Source organism: Desmodus rotundus, chromosome 5 (genome assembly GCF_022682495.2).
Source record: "Desmodus rotundus isolate HL8 chromosome 5, HLdesRot8A.1, whole genome shotgun sequence".
Taxonomy (NCBI): Eukaryota; Metazoa; Chordata; class Mammalia; order Chiroptera; family Phyllostomidae; genus Desmodus; species Desmodus rotundus.
This window is the reverse complement of record NC_071391.1, coordinates 33,745,664-33,762,290: the sequence shown is the minus strand read 5'-3', so window position 1 is coordinate 33,762,290 and position 16,627 is coordinate 33,745,664. Positions and strand designations below refer to the sequence as shown.

The 16,627-nt window shown below is 48.9% G+C and overlaps 1 protein-coding gene across 15 annotated transcripts in view; it reads right to left on the bottom strand.

Annotated features, from left to right (window-relative positions):
- PLEKHA7 (pleckstrin homology domain containing A7) overlaps positions 1 to 16,627 on the bottom strand; it is a 202,681-nt gene that overhangs the window by 56,669 nt on the left and 129,385 nt on the right. For all 15 annotated transcript variants that reach the window (XM_053925428.2, XM_053925420.2, XM_053925434.2 and 12 more), the window contains 5 exons: positions 14,671 to 14,782; positions 13,782 to 13,886; positions 11,406 to 11,478; positions 10,850 to 10,950; positions 2,437 to 2,597 (listed from right to left, as the gene is read on the bottom strand). In XM_053925428.2, coding sequence (XP_053781403.1) covers positions 2,437 to 2,597; positions 10,850 to 10,950; positions 11,406 to 11,478; positions 13,782 to 13,886; positions 14,671 to 14,782 — 552 coding nt within the window. The remainder of the gene's footprint in view (positions 1 to 2,436; positions 2,598 to 10,849; positions 10,951 to 11,405; positions 11,479 to 13,781; positions 13,887 to 14,670; positions 14,783 to 16,627) is intronic.

Here is a 16,627-nt window from a genome sequence, read left to right as displayed (position 1 = left end):
TCCTGATTTTCAAAAGACAGGAAAAACAGATCCTATTAACCACAAGACTGGAGAGCCTACCACCGACCTCCACAAGAACGGAAGCTGCCTCCCTGGCGAGGCAGACTTCAGAGAGTGCAGGGAAGGACACACGAAGAAGGGGCAAACAACTCAGCAGAAAAACGGGCAGAGGACAGGCACAGGCAGCTCACTGAAGAGGAAACACAAGTGGCCAATAAAGAAGAAAAGATCCCCCAAATCATGGAAACGCACGTTAAAATAATCAGATACTATTTCTCTATGCAGCAGCTCAGCAAAGATGTTAAAAACTGTTCGTGTCAAATACTGGCAAAGACACAAGGAAATAAGCACTCTCATTAGTGAAACATAACAGCTTTCTTTAAATGGCAATTTGGTGATATTGATTAGAATTCAAAATACACTGCATTGTGTGGGAAGGGGAAGGTGGAGGTGGAAGAGAGTATAGTGGGGATAAATGGTAATGGAAAATTTCAATTAAAAAAACTACTAAAAATAATTTAAAAATTAAATACACTGTATTTTGACCCAACAGTCTGAAAGACTCACCCATGCAGAGGCTTGTAGAAAGTTTTTCATTACAGGACTGTTTGTAACAGTAAAAGACGAGAGGAAAACTAGCCCAAGTTCAACAGGTGCTTAAATACATTATGGTTCCATGACATACCATACAACCGTCAAAACTAAAGTCAACCCACGCACACTGATATAGAACGATTATCAAGACGTCATCGTGCATGGGGGGTGGGCAGGCCAGGGGACAGTGATGGGGGGAAAATGGGGACAACTGTAATTGAACAACAATAAAAAAGATGTGATCATGCACTTTAAAGAAAGCGCAAAAGAAACCTATATATTTCTGTAAGTGCACGTATATAGATACATGTGAATAAAAAATAGTTTAGTACAATAGGGTACTCATTAATGTGGTAACAGAGATGACCTTGGGAAGGAGATTAAGGATATCTTTGGCTTTATCTTTCTGCATTTTTTAAATAATAAGAGGTCTTCATTTACTGCATAGTTAAATATATATATTTAACCAATATATATAAAGCAAAAAGTAGGACACAGACAGTGTTAGGGACGAGCACACGCGCTAGGAGTAAGATGTGCCATCCCTTCTCCTGGGATGACCAAGGCAATGCCAGTGGCACTATGAGCAGAGTGCCCGCAGGCCAATGGCAGGGCTTCCTATTATTAGCATGGACACAACAGAGAAACTCAGGCTGGGTGACAGCGTGAGGAGGTACAGTCGAACCTGACTGTGGTTAAGAGTTACTGATTCCGGCCCGCGTGGGAACTTCCAGGGCAGTCTTTGGTCCTGTCCAACATATTCATCATTCCCTCAATCTGTCACTCATTCGACAGACACGTGAGAGCTACGATGTGTCAGTCATGCAGAAGATACCAAGACAATCTCTGCCTGAAGCCTAGGATACCAAAAAGCAGAAGGGAAAAAAAACCCAAAAAACAAACACAGCACCACAAACGCTCGCCGGTGGCATTGCGGAAGCTCCAAGGGTAGGGCCTGACCCTGACCTGGCCTCTTGAAGGAAGTTGGCATCTATACCAAAGGCCTGTTCAGCTAAAGAAAGCAAGCATGAAGCCAGAAAATGCCGCTATACCAAAAATCACATACACACGAACTGGAATAGGTTGCCAAGCCAAAATACTCCCTGTGAAGTCCATTTGCAGTCCCTTTTGATTTGAGGCCCCACCAAAAGAAGACCATTGTCAAAGAGGCCTCAGAACAGAGCAAGGTGTCTGGACGGTGAAGAAGGGAGCCCGTGTCAGATGAGGACTGGCTAAGGGCACACCCTGACTTCTCCAGGGCTACCCAAACCTCTCGGAGCCCCTGACTCCCATCCTTCCCTTTTCTCTCAGGGAATAAACCGCAGCCAACAGACTCAGGAATTTCAAGATCCCTGACTGTACTCTTGGTTTGCCCACCGGAGGGAAAGGGCAGCTGGGAGATAGCCCCCCCGTCAGCCACTGGCAGCAGGGTGGGTGGTCTGCAGCACACTTTCAATTTGCAAGCTCTTTCTTGCCCTCTGCCACCTCCCTAAACCAGTACCCTGAGGTTGTCCCTTCCACCACACCTAAGAAAAGGAGAAACAGACACCAAGTTCCGGGGCTGTGCATCCCAGGCAGATGTCGCCCTCCCAGGCCTTTGTGCTTCTCTTTTTAACCAATAGAGTGGACTAGATGACTTTCCAGGGGACCTTCCCGCTGGGACAGACAGTATGTGCTGCATTCTGCTCCCGGGAGAATTCATCGTTAAAGCGGACTTCAAAGAGAGGGCAGTGCTCAACACAAGTATGTGAAGAGTGAAATGTGGGGCACTCAAGAGTTCTTATTTCGGTCCCCAACCTAGTGTAGGGAGCACCCCAGCAGGGACCCTCCACCGGGACTGACCTCTTCAGTGATGACCGAGACAGCACCTGTGCAGCCTGGTTCATGGCCCTGACCCAAGCGTTCATGTCCTCCTGGGTGTCAGCACTGAAGTAGTAGGTCCGCATGCCCGACTGCTCGGTGGAGCTATTATAGATGAGCGCTCGCATCCCCGCGTGCACAGCCTGTAAGATAGAGACGGAAACCCAGGGCAGAGAGGTTAGCACACATTTCACTTCCAGGGGCGAGAACGAGGACACACTCGGGCCATGTTCTCCCCTCTTCCAGACTACAAGTCCAAGTACCACCCAGCCTGTGCCCACAGCTGGAAAACGCCACAGCTGGATTCCCCTTCCTCAGTGCAGTCAGGCCCAGTGCCAGCTGTCTCTCGCCCACAGGTAAGCCCTGCAGGTGTATACCTGTTTCTGACTTATCTTACTCATGCACAGGGAGGGGGCACGCACCCCTGGCTTACGTGAGAAAGAGACTTTAAGTAAACCCTCCAAGCAGACTCGGGAATCCCTGTTTTGGTTCCTCTAAAGCACTTGATTACTGGAAATGAGTCAAAAGTCAGCTGCAACAGCAGGCAGCGTGGTGCAGATACACACCGTGCTTCAAGGCTGGGGCATGAAATGTGCTGAGTGCGCATCAAGGAAGCCGCTGGCCCGTCTCTCCAAGGAGACGCTACCGAGTCTGACAGAGCTAACATCTGCCTGAAAATCCTTGCACACCTACTACGTGCTGGGAACCCTCAAGGTGCTTTTACACGTATCCTTGCAAAGAGCCTGTGGAGAGGCACTAGGAAGTCCACTGAAAAGCCCCTAGGACTGTGTCTAAACAAGAAGCAAAAGCAGTGTTTTCCCTTGTGTTCTATAAGCAGGGGCCTGTCTTTCAAATTTGCAAGGAGGGCCTTACCAAATCTACATAGGAAGAGGGTGCTAAAAAGTGGGGTGGGGAGGATTTACTGAATGACTACTAGGTGTCTGTAGGGTACTTTCATGAGTTTAATCTCATTTTAACTCCAACAGCTTTCAGAGGTAGGGACAGAAACTCTGTTTTACAGACGTGGCAAATGAAGATCTGAGATGTTAAGTAACTTTCCCATGTTTCCACATCCAGTAACAGGTTATTCACAGCACTTACTATTATCCGCCATTATATATTTTAGAATGTAAGAGCCATGTGAGCGGGGACTCTGTCTGTTTTGTTCATTACTATACCCCCAGGAACAATGCCCGGGATGTAGTAGATGCCAAGTAAATATTTGTTCAGCAAATAAAGAGCTGGACCCAGGATTTACGCCCAGGTCTGTCTGACTCTGTATAATGCTCCCAGGTCCTATAAAGAAAGGCGTGTGATTATATATATGCCCCTGGTCTGATCATCTGGGTCCAGAATGAAAGGCAGACCCCATGCAAGGACTGGTCAGAGAACACAAAATGACAGAACCAATTAGAAGCCGGAAAATGACATGCTTCTAGAATCACTAACAGTCAAAAATGAAACTCTGAGATGAACTGTCAGCATCTGCTTCCCCCGACACTAACATCTAGCTCCAAAACACACAGAAAGGATGCGCCTGTTTCTGACGGTCACATATCCGGGTTCATCCATCCCAGTGCCAAGGGAGTGCAGGCAAACTTGACCTACAGTGAAGGGTCTCCAGGGACCAAAGCAAACCTGACTGCCTTTTTTGCACATGTAAGGGAACATCTACTGCCCCAGGAAGGGTTCCTCCTATTTTAGCAAGGTGGAGATGTGGCAGTGAGAACAGAACGAGAAGAGACTTGTGCGTATCTTACTGGGAATCAACAGAAATTCTTGGAAAAGTTCCCCCTGGACAATGAATGACCCCACAAGACCTCTGACACCCTCTCCTAGACTTTCTGGCCAGGTACTTGCCCCACCAGACACAAGGCCCCCACAAACAAAGGGAAACTTCAAGGGCATGAGCGAGCAGGTTCCTGTTATACAAGAGTTCATGGAGCCAGCCCTGCCCAGGAAATCAACATGCGACACACTTCAAACATGGACGGTTTGTATGTCTGTCTGCAAATGGGCCGTGGGAGTTAGATCCCCATCATCACAAAGGAGTTACGCATGATCACAAATGTGACCTCAGTCACTAATCAAACTGCCCTTGAGTCTGAAGGTTCCCAGCTACATTCTGTCTGTGCTTGGGCATATAAGATGCAGTAGCTGGGAAGCCAAGATGTGCAGGGAGTTCCCTTTCCATCTGACCACGTGACCCAAGTCTGAAGTGCTCTGAGCCAGAGGCAGAGGCCAGAGTCAAGATGACATGAAGTCACATCTGGAAGATGCTCCCTTCCCCTCTGCTCTTTGCTTCCTGATTAACACAATCCTGTCAGGCAACTGTGCATGGACTGGAGAGAGAGCAGGCTAACGGAAATGAGGATGACAGCAAAGAAGATTCGATGGGACAAACATAATGCCCCAAGGATATGACTGTTCCTCTGGCTCTAATGACTCAGGTCTCGATAGAAAAACACTAGTGAAGTCAGCAGAATGCTCCCACTTCAAGCCCCCAATGTCAGCCTGCAGCACAGACAGACCTAGGTGGGGAAATACAGGAGCACTCGAGAGGCCAGAGCCCATGATTAAATGCCTGATTCACTCCCTAACTTAGTCATTCGACAGTAATTTATCATTTATTGAGCTATACTAGAAGTTGAAGAAACAGCCTTAAATAAGGCCAAGACAGTTTACAGCCTATCAGAAGAGAAAGACTGCGGAAAAGTAACTACAACCGTAAGTGCCATCAAGAAGTTCCAGATGCTAGCCCTGGCTGGTGTAGCTCAGTGGATTGAGCACGGGCTATGAACCAAAGGGTCACCAGTTTGACTCCTAGTCAGGGCACATGCCTGGGTTGCAGGCCATGTCCCCAGTGGGGGCCACGTGAAAGACAACCACACATTGATGTTTCTCTCCCTCTTATTCTCCCCACCTTCCCCTCTCTCTAAAAATAAACAAATAAAATCTTTAAAAAAAAAGTTCACTTATCCCGTCCTGACCGGGAGAAGGACCACCCTGAGGAAATGACATTTAAGCTGCCTTCTACACTATAAGCACGTGTGTTAGTAGGAGTAGCACAAAGGGGATGTGTGCTACCCCGAGATGCACAAGAGCACAGTATATTTCAAGGATGAGGCCAGCGTGACCGGAACGGAGAAGCAAGATGAAGAGAGGCTACTGCGGTGGGCAGGGCCAGAGCACTGGGGCCTTGTGGTCACATCAGGGTCGTCTTATTTATAACAGCAGTGAGAAGCAATTAAATGGTTTAAGCTGGGGGAGGAGGGGTGATGTGATCAGATTTCATTTGGAAAAACTCAGGTGGCTATAATATGGAGAAGAGGTTAGAGCTGGGCAGGGGCAGGAGAAGGGACAGGGTCAGGAGGCCACTACAGAAGTGCAGGTGGGAGATGGTGGCAGGCACAGAGAAGGAGAGGAGTGGACGGAGTCTGGAGAGGTAACATCAGCAGGATCTGGGCATGGACTGGATAGGAGAGGTGAGAGCACCTGTGTCGAGGACAAGCCTCGCGGGTTTATGGCTTACAGAAACAGTGGAGCCCTTTTGCTGAGGCTAAGAAAGGAACTCCTCATGTCCCACCTTCATGCTGACCAGCACAGTGAACTGGGTGAGAACTCGGCACTGGAGTCAGCCTGATGCCTACAGAGGGCTCTGCCTCATACCCCAGAATAATCCCGGGCACATCGTTCGCTCACCCGCCCATGCCTCTGTTTCCTCATCTAGAAAAGGAAACTGTGAGTAACAGTAGTATTTACCTTGTGAGGCCATGCGAGGATTAAATGAGATAAGGCACAGGCGGCGCTTACAGCACAGCCTGCCACTTGTAAGGCTCAAAAGAGGTTAGTTGATGTTACTATAGGAGCAGTCGCTTGACAAACCTAAGGTGGTTGACTGATGAGCTTTCTAGAAACTTTAAAAGACTCCTCCCCAATCACTCATTTATAAAGGACTAGACACAATCAGCAAAGAAGCCTTAATCCACCTTAGCTTGGGAAGTGAAAGCAGTGTCCCTGCCCAAGACTCCTGCTGCAGATGGCTGCTCCACATGGTCTCTGTCTGCAGAACGGGGCTCGCCCCTCCTACCCAGGCAGAACTACGGAACTCACTAAGGGGCTAGTTTTCCTGGGGAAAGCTCTGGACAGGCAATCAACCATCCATAGTGCAGTGATACAAGAGCTGTGGATGGAGAGAAGGAGGGTACCTAACCTGTCCAGAGGGCTCAGGGAAGGCTTCTGCAGGGGGTGACCCCTGAGCAGAGACCCGGAGAACAAGAGTTGAGGAAAGAGCATTCTGGGCTCTGGCTGAAGCTTAAGCAAAGGCCTATGGGCAAGGAATGTCCTGGGCCTTCAGGCAACTGCATATGGCCAGAGGGAAAGTATAAAATGGGAGTGGCTAAAAATGAGGCTGAAGAGAGAGGCTGGGGCTTTGAAAACTAAGACTGGGCTTTATCCTGCAGGCAGTGGGGAGCACTGAACAGATGTGCAATTTAGCAACAGCGTGGAGGAGGGGCTGGAGACTGCAGAAGAGTTGCAGAAGGCTGAAGCCAACACCACAGGCGCTCACTGTGTGCCAGGCACTGTTCCAGCAGCAAGTTAGCTACCTGGGGGAGGGATGACAGCCGCTGAGACAGAACAGTGGCAGCGGCAGCAGGGAGGAGGGAGGAAGAGATGGATTTGAGAGAGACACAAAGAACAAAACGGAAGTGGGAGAGGAAAAGGGCAGCTTTCTGGTTCCCTTCTCACTCCCCAGCGACCCCCATGCTGATGCAGACGCTGCAGTATCAGCCCCATGAAGGCAAGCACTTTGTCCTTTTCATTGTCATAACCCCAGGATCTACATCCCGCCAAGTAAAACCGCAGAACACAACAGGAGTTTGTTGAATATAAACAAGTGAACAACTTCATCTCTTGGCTGGCCTTCAGCCAGAATTTAGCAAGGGGTCTCAATCTTTGGGGGGCATGAAACCCTGACAGTGGTGATTCCCATGAATTCTTCTCAGAATGTTTTTAAGTGTACATAGAAAGTAAAGGATATACATTGAAATGTTTATCAAAATATTTTTAAATATTGTGAAATAGTGATACAAGAGCTTCTTTAATAGTGCATTATAAGACCCTGGCTGGTGTGGCCCAGTGGATTGAGTGCCGTCCTGCAAACCAAAAGGTCCCAGGTTTGATTCCCAGTCAGAGCATATGCCTGGGTTGCAGGCCAGGTCCCAAGTAGGGGGCATATGAGAGGCAACCACAAATTGATGTTTCTCTCCCTTTCTTTCTCCCTCCCTTCCCCTCTAAGAAGTAAATAAAATCTTTAAAAAAATTACATTATAAGACAAATATAGTAATAATTATTGTAATTCAAAGTGGGGGTGCTCATAAATGATAGTTCAAGGTATTTGCAACAATTATGATGTGATGTGAGGATATCCCTGGTTTCTATTGGTGACCAAGGCACAGGTACAGCTAATACCTGTTAAGGCCTGCTTTCTTCATCAAATGAAATGTTATAGGTTTAAAAAAGGAAAGATAAGAATTATCCCCTGACATGAGGGGTCTGCAGGCTCAGGTCTGGACCCCTTGATCTTGAAAGAGGAAGAATGGCTCACAGGGAGGCAGTAAAGGTATTTTCCTTACTGAAAGTCCATGGACCCTTGACTGAGTGGGGTGTTTTCTGCTCCACGTCCTGGATCCGGAGGGCCCAGCTTGCTCAGAGGTGACCAACCAACAGGTGGAGAATGGCTGTGCATCCAATAGGAGATCTCGGGGGCGGGGAGCAGTGAGGAGTGTGGGAGGGTGGGGCACCCAGCTGAGCCAGCAGCGCAGGCAGAACGTCTCACAGAGCCCAGACCTGGAGCATCCCGCAGACCTGGTTGTGCTCGGGGTACATCTAGCCCTCGGCCTCCCTGGTCATATGCAGGGGCTGCCAAGGCTGCTGCAGGCACAGCTGGAAAAAAAGGCCATATAACCTTTCAGACTGCACCTACATCTATCACTACAGATAACGCTGAACGATCTCAAGCAAGGTACCCTAGCAACAGTCAGATAATTTCAGCTCAGGAAACAGAGAACTGACATCAGAAACAGGCATAAGGCCCAAGACACAAACACTGTGTGTTCCTCAGTATGCCTAAGAACACAGTTCCTGAACTGCCCAGGGGGTCCGTTCTCTGGCCCCTAAAAAAATGATGCTGTAACCCAAAGGGAAAGGACACCCTGTCGTTCTCAGAAAACCACAGCCCTTCCTGGAGAACCAGCTGAACACCACCAGATCTGTCTGTAGTGGCTTTTCTCTGCTCTCAGACCCTAAGGGTCTCCCCTAAAGGTCCCCCCAAACCCATGCATGCCTTCTGTCTCACAGACAGAAGACTTAGGCAACACTCTCAGTGAAGTCTAAGGAAAAAAATTTTAAAGAATCTATGACACATAAAAGATGTTTTCCTGGAATGTATTTTCACAGCTCCCAGTAAAAGTGTTAAAATGAAATATATATAGTATGATCAGTTACTTTGAGAATATTCCAGATGTTGCCCCAAAATAATCACACAGAGCATCGTCACCCTGATTGTTGGCCCAACAGCAACACATACAACAACTCTAGAAAGGAAGGTTTTCTGAGGGAAGACTTTCAGGCTGCAGAAGAGCAGTCTGAAACCCACTGAAGAAAATGTTTTCAGAGCCAGCAAGAGGCAGGAGGGGCTCCTGAACTATTAAATAAAAGAATATTGCTAAAATGATAACAATGAACATTAGCTCAAACCACCTCCCACCTCCAACAATGTATGTGCAGGAGGCGACCAATGTGGAAGAAATGTGTGAAGAGAAAGAAATTGTCTTCCCTCCCAGTAACTTGAAACTGAAAGAGGCTGTAGCCCTAGCTGGTGTGGCTCAGTGGATTGAGCACCAGCCTGCGAACTGAAAGGCCACCAGTTCAATTCCCAGACAGGGCACATTTCTGGGTTGCTGGCCAGGTCCCGGGTAGGGGGCGTGCAAGAGGCACCCACACATTGATGTTTCTATACCTCATTTTCTTCCTCCCTTTCCCTCTCTCTGAAAGTAAATAAACAAAATCTTAAGAAAAAAGTAAGGAAGAAAGAGGATAGAGCTCTGGTTTGAGTTCCGCCTCCGTCAGTTTCCAGCTCGGTGACTTCGGGCGAGCTTCTTTAGCACTCGGACACTCGTGTTCCTCATCTGGAAAATGAAGCTAATAATACTGACCTCACAGGCTCCCCACAGCATGAAGTGAGCTAGCATGGGTAAGAGTAATTCGCCAATCATAGAAGGCTTTGCAGATATAAGACAATACTATATCATGCAACGGGAAGTGGAAAAGGATCCAAGAATGCTCAACCTGCTGCCATTCTGCAGTCCCTGGGGAGAGAGACAGTCCGAGGAAAGGGAAAGCCAGCTCCCACCTGTCCATGAAGAAAGCTGAAGCCTCAGCTCAGGAAGGAAAGGCAGAGGAAAGTGAGACTTGACTTTCCAACAACCACCACCTCGGTGGAGCCCAGACGAAGATGCTGATGCAGACCATCACTTGCCAATGATGCTGTGGGCACCGGGTACCAATACTTTCCTTTAACCCTTCCAGAGAACGAAAAGTGTCTCACGTGCTTTTCCATTGCCCTTTAACTATCTGTGGCTTGAAAACTTGACTTCTGTTCAACCTCTGCTTTAAATACCTACTGCCTAGTACTCATCTTGTACCCCCAACATGGAAATAGCCAAGCTATATAAGCAGCGCAAGCAGGAGCCCTTACCCCAGCTCAAAACCCACGTCGTTGCCTTGTGCCCTAAGCTGCATGAGAGGTGCCTGCCCATGGCTACTGGCACCAACAGCCACTTGCTTCAGTGAGACTTCCACTCCAACTGCCAGTCACGAGGACCTTCAACCCACCCACCCTCACCATCCCTAGGGATCCAAGAAATATCAGTAGTGAAGGAATTGTGGAAGCCACTGAAGGAGATGGCCTCAAGATTCCCCAAGTTTGGGCCTGACCACCACCTTCCAGGAGCCTCCACGCCTGGCTGTGAAGATGACAAGAGACCGTCAAAGGATGGCCATCAGTTCTCACGGCCCCACTCACTCCAAATGGCATGGGGACAAAGGAAATAGAAAGGGGGTTTTTACTGGTAAAGGAATTTCCCTAGGAAGCTTCAATGATCCAGAAAATAAACCAAATTTGATTCTAATTGCTGCTCAGATACAAGTGAAAGTACTTGTAATGTGATATTACTCTTGCGTAACGAATTTATAACTTTGTTAATATGAGGCTGAAACTCTCTAGCTTAACTTCTTCCCCCTCACCACAAAAACAACTGCTTTTATAAAGCTTTTTTCAGGAACACGGTTCCCTGGGAAGCAATTTGGGCCCTAGAGGAGAGGGGGCGGTACCTTAAAGGAATACTTGCGACTTATGCGGTCCTCAGGGCCCACAGGCGATATCACGTAGCTGGGCAGAGGGATGCTCCCAAGAACCACTTCTTCTCGGCTGTCTTTGAATGGAAAAACACATCAGAATGACCCTCTGTGGCACCTTCCTTGGGCTGGTCCATCCCACTGCCCTAGTTCAGGGCTCCTTATCTCTCCCCAGGATGACTGCATTCACTGATGGTCCATTCAGCTGTTCCCCGGGGACCTTTGTGCTAACGCTGGAACTACACAGGTGAATCAGACAGGGCCCTCTCCCCAGTGTAAACATGCTCAACTCAACCCGCTAACTCCTGAAACGCAGCAAACCAGACCCCATTTAGCTCAGTAAGTGGCACTTTCAGTGCCGGGACTCGTAAAAATGTCACCAACCACCCATATATGTGAAAGTGAACTCTTTGCCAGGTCTATCGGTTGTTAATTTGCTTGATCACTGATTCTGAGAAGACCACCCTTTGTATCACCTCACCCCCCACCCGCCACAGCACAAAGAGCCCTTGTGGCTCGAGCCCCGGCTCACCTTTATAGTAAAACAAGCAATAATCAGCAAGCACGAACCACCTCCTTTTCCATAGCCTCATCCCAGAACTGTCCTGCAAAGCCAAGAGAAGTACTCGGGGCGATGTCTGAGCACACTGTCCCCGCCCCAGTCGTGACTGGCCCACACTCACTCTCTCCTTCAGTAGATTAAGGAATTTGTGCTGCACAGACATGCTTTCACTAGGAAATTGAAATTTAGATTCAAAGATAGTTGATCCCCAGGAAGATTCCCCCCCCGAAACAGATTAATGTATTATAAGCACCCCTCTTTTAGAAAGGAACATATGGATTCAGAAATACAGTTCTTCCTGTAAGCATGAAATCAGCTTTTGAGAAGTTTCGTTTAATCAAATGCTGTGCTGTAAAATGCCTTCACTTATGCTGATTAGAAAACTGATTTTCATAGTATGAAACAAAGAGTTTAAGTTGGCTAATTAATCAACGAGGCAACATTCTCGTATGATTAAGTTCAGTTCTCTACCATAAGAGACTGATTTTGTTTTTACCATAAGAGACTATGTTTTCCTCCCATTCAGTGTAAAATGACTTGGATGTTCTTGCTATCAAATTGTGTCATAATAAGAATCTGTCTTTACTCTTCTAAAATGTAAATCATTATATTTTTAAAAAACATTTTAGGTGAATGTGAAAATTTTTTAAAAGACATGGTCACGATAGAAAAAAAAACAGTAATGTTTTAAGGTCAGTTTTCTCCCAAACCTAGGAAAATCCCAGAGCATTTTTAACCATTAAAATTGTCTTCCTTTTGTAAGTTTTTGACTGGCTTATATTTAAAAGAAAAAAATTCAAAGTTTCTAAACCTAACAACCGCATGAAGTTTGTTCATTCTCCACTTACTAAAGTGCTAAAAACAAATGTAATTTGCTGAATTCACACATTTCTTGGTTTTCTCTTCTGCGCTGAGCAGATACTCTCTAAACAGAGGACAGTAGCGTTGTTGGGGAAACCCTCCATCCTTCCATACCTGCTTCAAACATCACTTCCTCTGGGAAGCCTTTCAGGACTCCCCCAAGCAGCTACATTCTCTCTGCCATGTGTCCACAGCATGCCACACAGGGGCCTGGGCTGGGGTGGGGGTTATCTACAATTCCTTCCTTTCCCTTCACCTTGCAAAGGAGCATCTTTTGTTTAATGGGCACAGAGATACAAGTGGAAAAGGCCAAGGGTTAAAGTACTCGGGTGAGAAAAGAGATGGGCAGAGTGAGAACAGAGCTGTAAGGGAAGGGGCATCACAAGGACAGGGTGGTGGCAGAGGAGAGTCTGACGGAGAGGCTGGAGGGCTGTGGGAGTTGCCATGGGGAACAGAACTGGGGGTGGGGGTGGGGGGAGAGACTTCAAAGGAGCTTTCAGGGATTTCTTCTGTGTGGGGTGCAATGTAATGCCCTCCTCTGTCTTCCCATAAATCCTTTAGTAAAAATTTACATCATTGCTTTTGGAATTTGATTTGTGGATTTTTTCAGATATGATATGTGAGAGACTGTGCTGGGTGAGGATATGACATGTGAGACGTGTGTCTCTCTGTCCCTTCCGCAGACCACCAGCCCCACGAGGGCAGGAACTACATGTTATTCCTCTCCTTATACTTGCCATGAGAGCGCTTACAACACGGCAGGCACCCAGTGAATGAACCGTGTAGGAAGCAAGGGTAGGATGCTCACAGCCTGTCCATGGCCAGAGGACCAGAAAAAGACAGTGGTTGGTGAGGACAGAGATGAAGGATGGCCTTGGGGGACCCAGAGCTGATGGGGCTTTCGGACTGGATGGCTATGGGAGAAGCAGGAGCTGGGGATGGTGCTGAGGTTTCTAACCTGAGCGCCTGGGAGAACGGTGGTATCATCACACCAAGACCCAGAAAAGCAGACTGGGAGAGGTGAGGAGGCAATGTGCTGAGTTTGGCTGCTTTGGACCCTGAGGTGCTTGGGAGATAAATATGTGTGCTAGACTGGGGAAGAGGAAAAATGGGATGTTTTTGGCCAAATGATAACAAAGACTCTAAGTTCAGGAAAGCAAGTGCGGGCCGTAAGGCTAGACTCTCGTTCCTCCCCCCAGACCTCCCACCATGAGCGCCTGGGTCCCAGAGCCCCAACTAACACCAGGGGCCCAAGTGGTCACATGGGTTTGGGGAGGGAAGCTGTAGCCACTGAGTGGACAGTCCACTCATAAAAATGAACAGCAAATCGCTCTGCATGGTAGGCAAAACCTACCTGCTTCAGGCAAACTCAGCAACAGAACACTTATTATGAGCTTCTCCCCAGCCCCCAGGGGGGCCAGGGTGAGGAAAGAAATCAGCAAGAGCAACCTCCTCCTGCCCGCCCTCCTTCCTCAGCCTCCTCACCTGCTTGTGCAGCCAGCCCCTCACCACCACCGGAACATTGGGGTTCCTCCGAATGGCCTGGTCCCTCTTCCCAAAGCTGTGCACTTTATTGCTGGACTTGATGATCTAGGGAAAAGCAGACCTGAATGCTAGCAGCAGAGAGGATTCAGGGAGGCACAAAAAAGCACTTGTATGATGGGTGGGCTGCCTGCCTTATTCTACCTGGCAGTGCCCTTTGATCAAAAGAACAGCCAGGGGACCTGGGACAGGCATGCACATGGCCACTGCATTCTAATTAAAGGGGAGTCAAGACCTGGCAAGCTTCCCATCTGGGCCACAGAGGAGAAAAATTTAAAGGGATATTTCAATCGACTTTCACCAGCAGCCGTTGGCCCCAATATGTCCTAGGCCAGGCTTTCTGGAACAAAGCCACGTTGTGGCCACAGACCTTGCTAATTACCAGATATTTACCCCTCCTGGCTGGGCTCGGTCCTGAGCACTCTCTCCCCACTGCAATGCCAGTCCTTTCCCTGCTCCCCACTCTGTGCCCCCACATCTTGGCCACAGAAACCTCTGGGCCCCTTTCAAGAGCACCCTCCCTCAGGCCCACCTGTCACAAATTCCTCCAGGCTGTCTCTCACACGCGTGGCCCTTCTGAGACACGCTGGAAAATGAAGAATGTATCCAAGGACCTAGATGTCAGTCCTGGTTCTGTCAGCAGTCACCTGTTTTCTCGGACAAGTGACACACCCCCAACTGGCCTCAGTTTCCTGATCTATCGTTGTGGGGAGAATACTTCTCATATGTCCCCTTCATAAGGCTAGGGTAAAAGTCAAATGGGCTTCTGATGACAAAGGGCTTTGGCAAATATAAGAGAAGGGACAGAAGGAATGAGCAGCCAGGAGCTCACCCTGGGGCCAGGCCTGGCCTCCACGGTGGATGTGGTCCCCGTTGTGGACGTTTCGCTGACCATGCTGGACGGTCTTTGGTTTCTCTCTTGCTTCGACATATGTGGACTTGGCCTATGGGGAGACAGGAAAAGCAAGTGACTAAGTGCCAAACTGCAGTAAGAAGCAGAATTTGAGATTTATCCCCAGTTAGAACTGGTTGATGGGCTTTGGACAACCTAGGACCAACCTTTTGGAGACCACCTGGCTCCAGGTAGCAGCAGCTTGAGGGCCATGAGGCCCAGCCAACGCATGAGTTTCAGAGAATCAAGGGGATGATAGGTGGGCACATCTCTGCAGCCTGACACCACACACCAGGATCAGGCAAGGAGCCCTGCCTGCTGTTCCAAAGTCCCCACATTTACTCTCTTACTCACATGTCTATGGCTACTGCCCCGTCAGATGGGCACACACAGTCACACACCACTCCTCGCAGCAAGAGCAACCCATGCCCCTTACACACACATACACACACACACACACACACACCCCTCCATTTTCCCAGCTCCCAAAAGAAGCTGTTTATAATTAGTAATAAGAAATCACTTGTGCACACATCCACACCCCCAGATACACACAGAGAATCACTTACATAAACGCCAGTAGGGCTTGCCTCCCAAAATAAACTACTCAACAAAGACTCCTATTCTGGGAACACTCCATTTGCCCCAAAATAGAGCCATCAGAGATATCAACCCCTTGTGCCATGCCGGGAGAGCAGGAACAAATAAAGCATGCCTAGGTCCCCCATGAGGATCCCCGGGGTGCACCCCCATCAGCAGCATCCAATGACATCAGTGACATCGTGCTACCCCCCAAGAAGCTCCACTGGCCCTGGGAGGGCCAGCCCCTTGGGAACATCTCAGTCCGACACTCGGAGACACCATAAAGAACCTTTCTCACCTGCCTCCACAGAGCCCCAGGATGTGCCAGGGTTTCCCAAAGCAGCATGGCGGCAAATGCCCCCATACAGATTCGGTGCTGTCCTTGAGCGGCTTGGGGCCGATTCCCAGATGCTGCTAACTAACTCAGGAGCAGTGAGCCTCCCTCACCCTGGGAGTCCCAGCGGCTGGGTTTTGTCCACTGCTCTGACAGGCCAGAGTCTGGGCGGCTATGTAAAGAGGCTCTCTGCCTGAGGAATGGAGAAAATCTGACCTGGAGACTGGGGCCAGGACCCTGCAGAGATGGAGACAGAGGGTCCAGGCAGGACACGGCGGAGGATGAAGCGCTCTCTCTGATGGTCTTTCTGCAGCCTCACTTTTACAGAGGTGCTTCGAGGGAAAATCCTAGTTCCCACCTTGGAGATAAAACATGCTGCTTCCTTGAAAAACACTGTTGCTCAAAGTATAAGGGATCCTTCCCACGCCCCAAGCCAGAGCCCCAATACCCTGCACCATTAAGCAGTTCTTCACAGAAGGACCACTGCAGTGGGCACCAGCTTTCCAAGGGGCTGGGTCCTGCGGGAGGCTTGGCAGCTGGAGGTGCAAGTCCCTTCAGGCAGGAGGATCACTGGCTCCTTATCAGCTCAGGCACTCTCTCTAGAGATTCCCCGCCCCCCGCCTCCATCCCAGCCAGACTTTTGTTACTGCTCCCCACTCAGAGAATGTCACCACACTCAGCTCCGGGCTGGCAGAAGCTGAGTGCAGCTGAAAGCATCGCCAGCTGCGGGTGGGAGGGGGCTCTGAGAGGCCGCCTTGTCCAGGCCCTGCCTCCAGGAGGAACTATGTCCCAGAGGCCTTCCCGGAACCTGGTCTTGCCTGACTTTTCAGATTTCCAAGGCATGAGACAAGGAAGATGAACTCTCAGTCACCTCAGTTCCCGCAGCTGTGTCTCTCAGCTAAGACTCAGGACTCAAAGTTCGACAATAAAAAAGGTTGGTTTGAGATTTTATCGAGCTTAATTTGCCATTTAAGACTTACA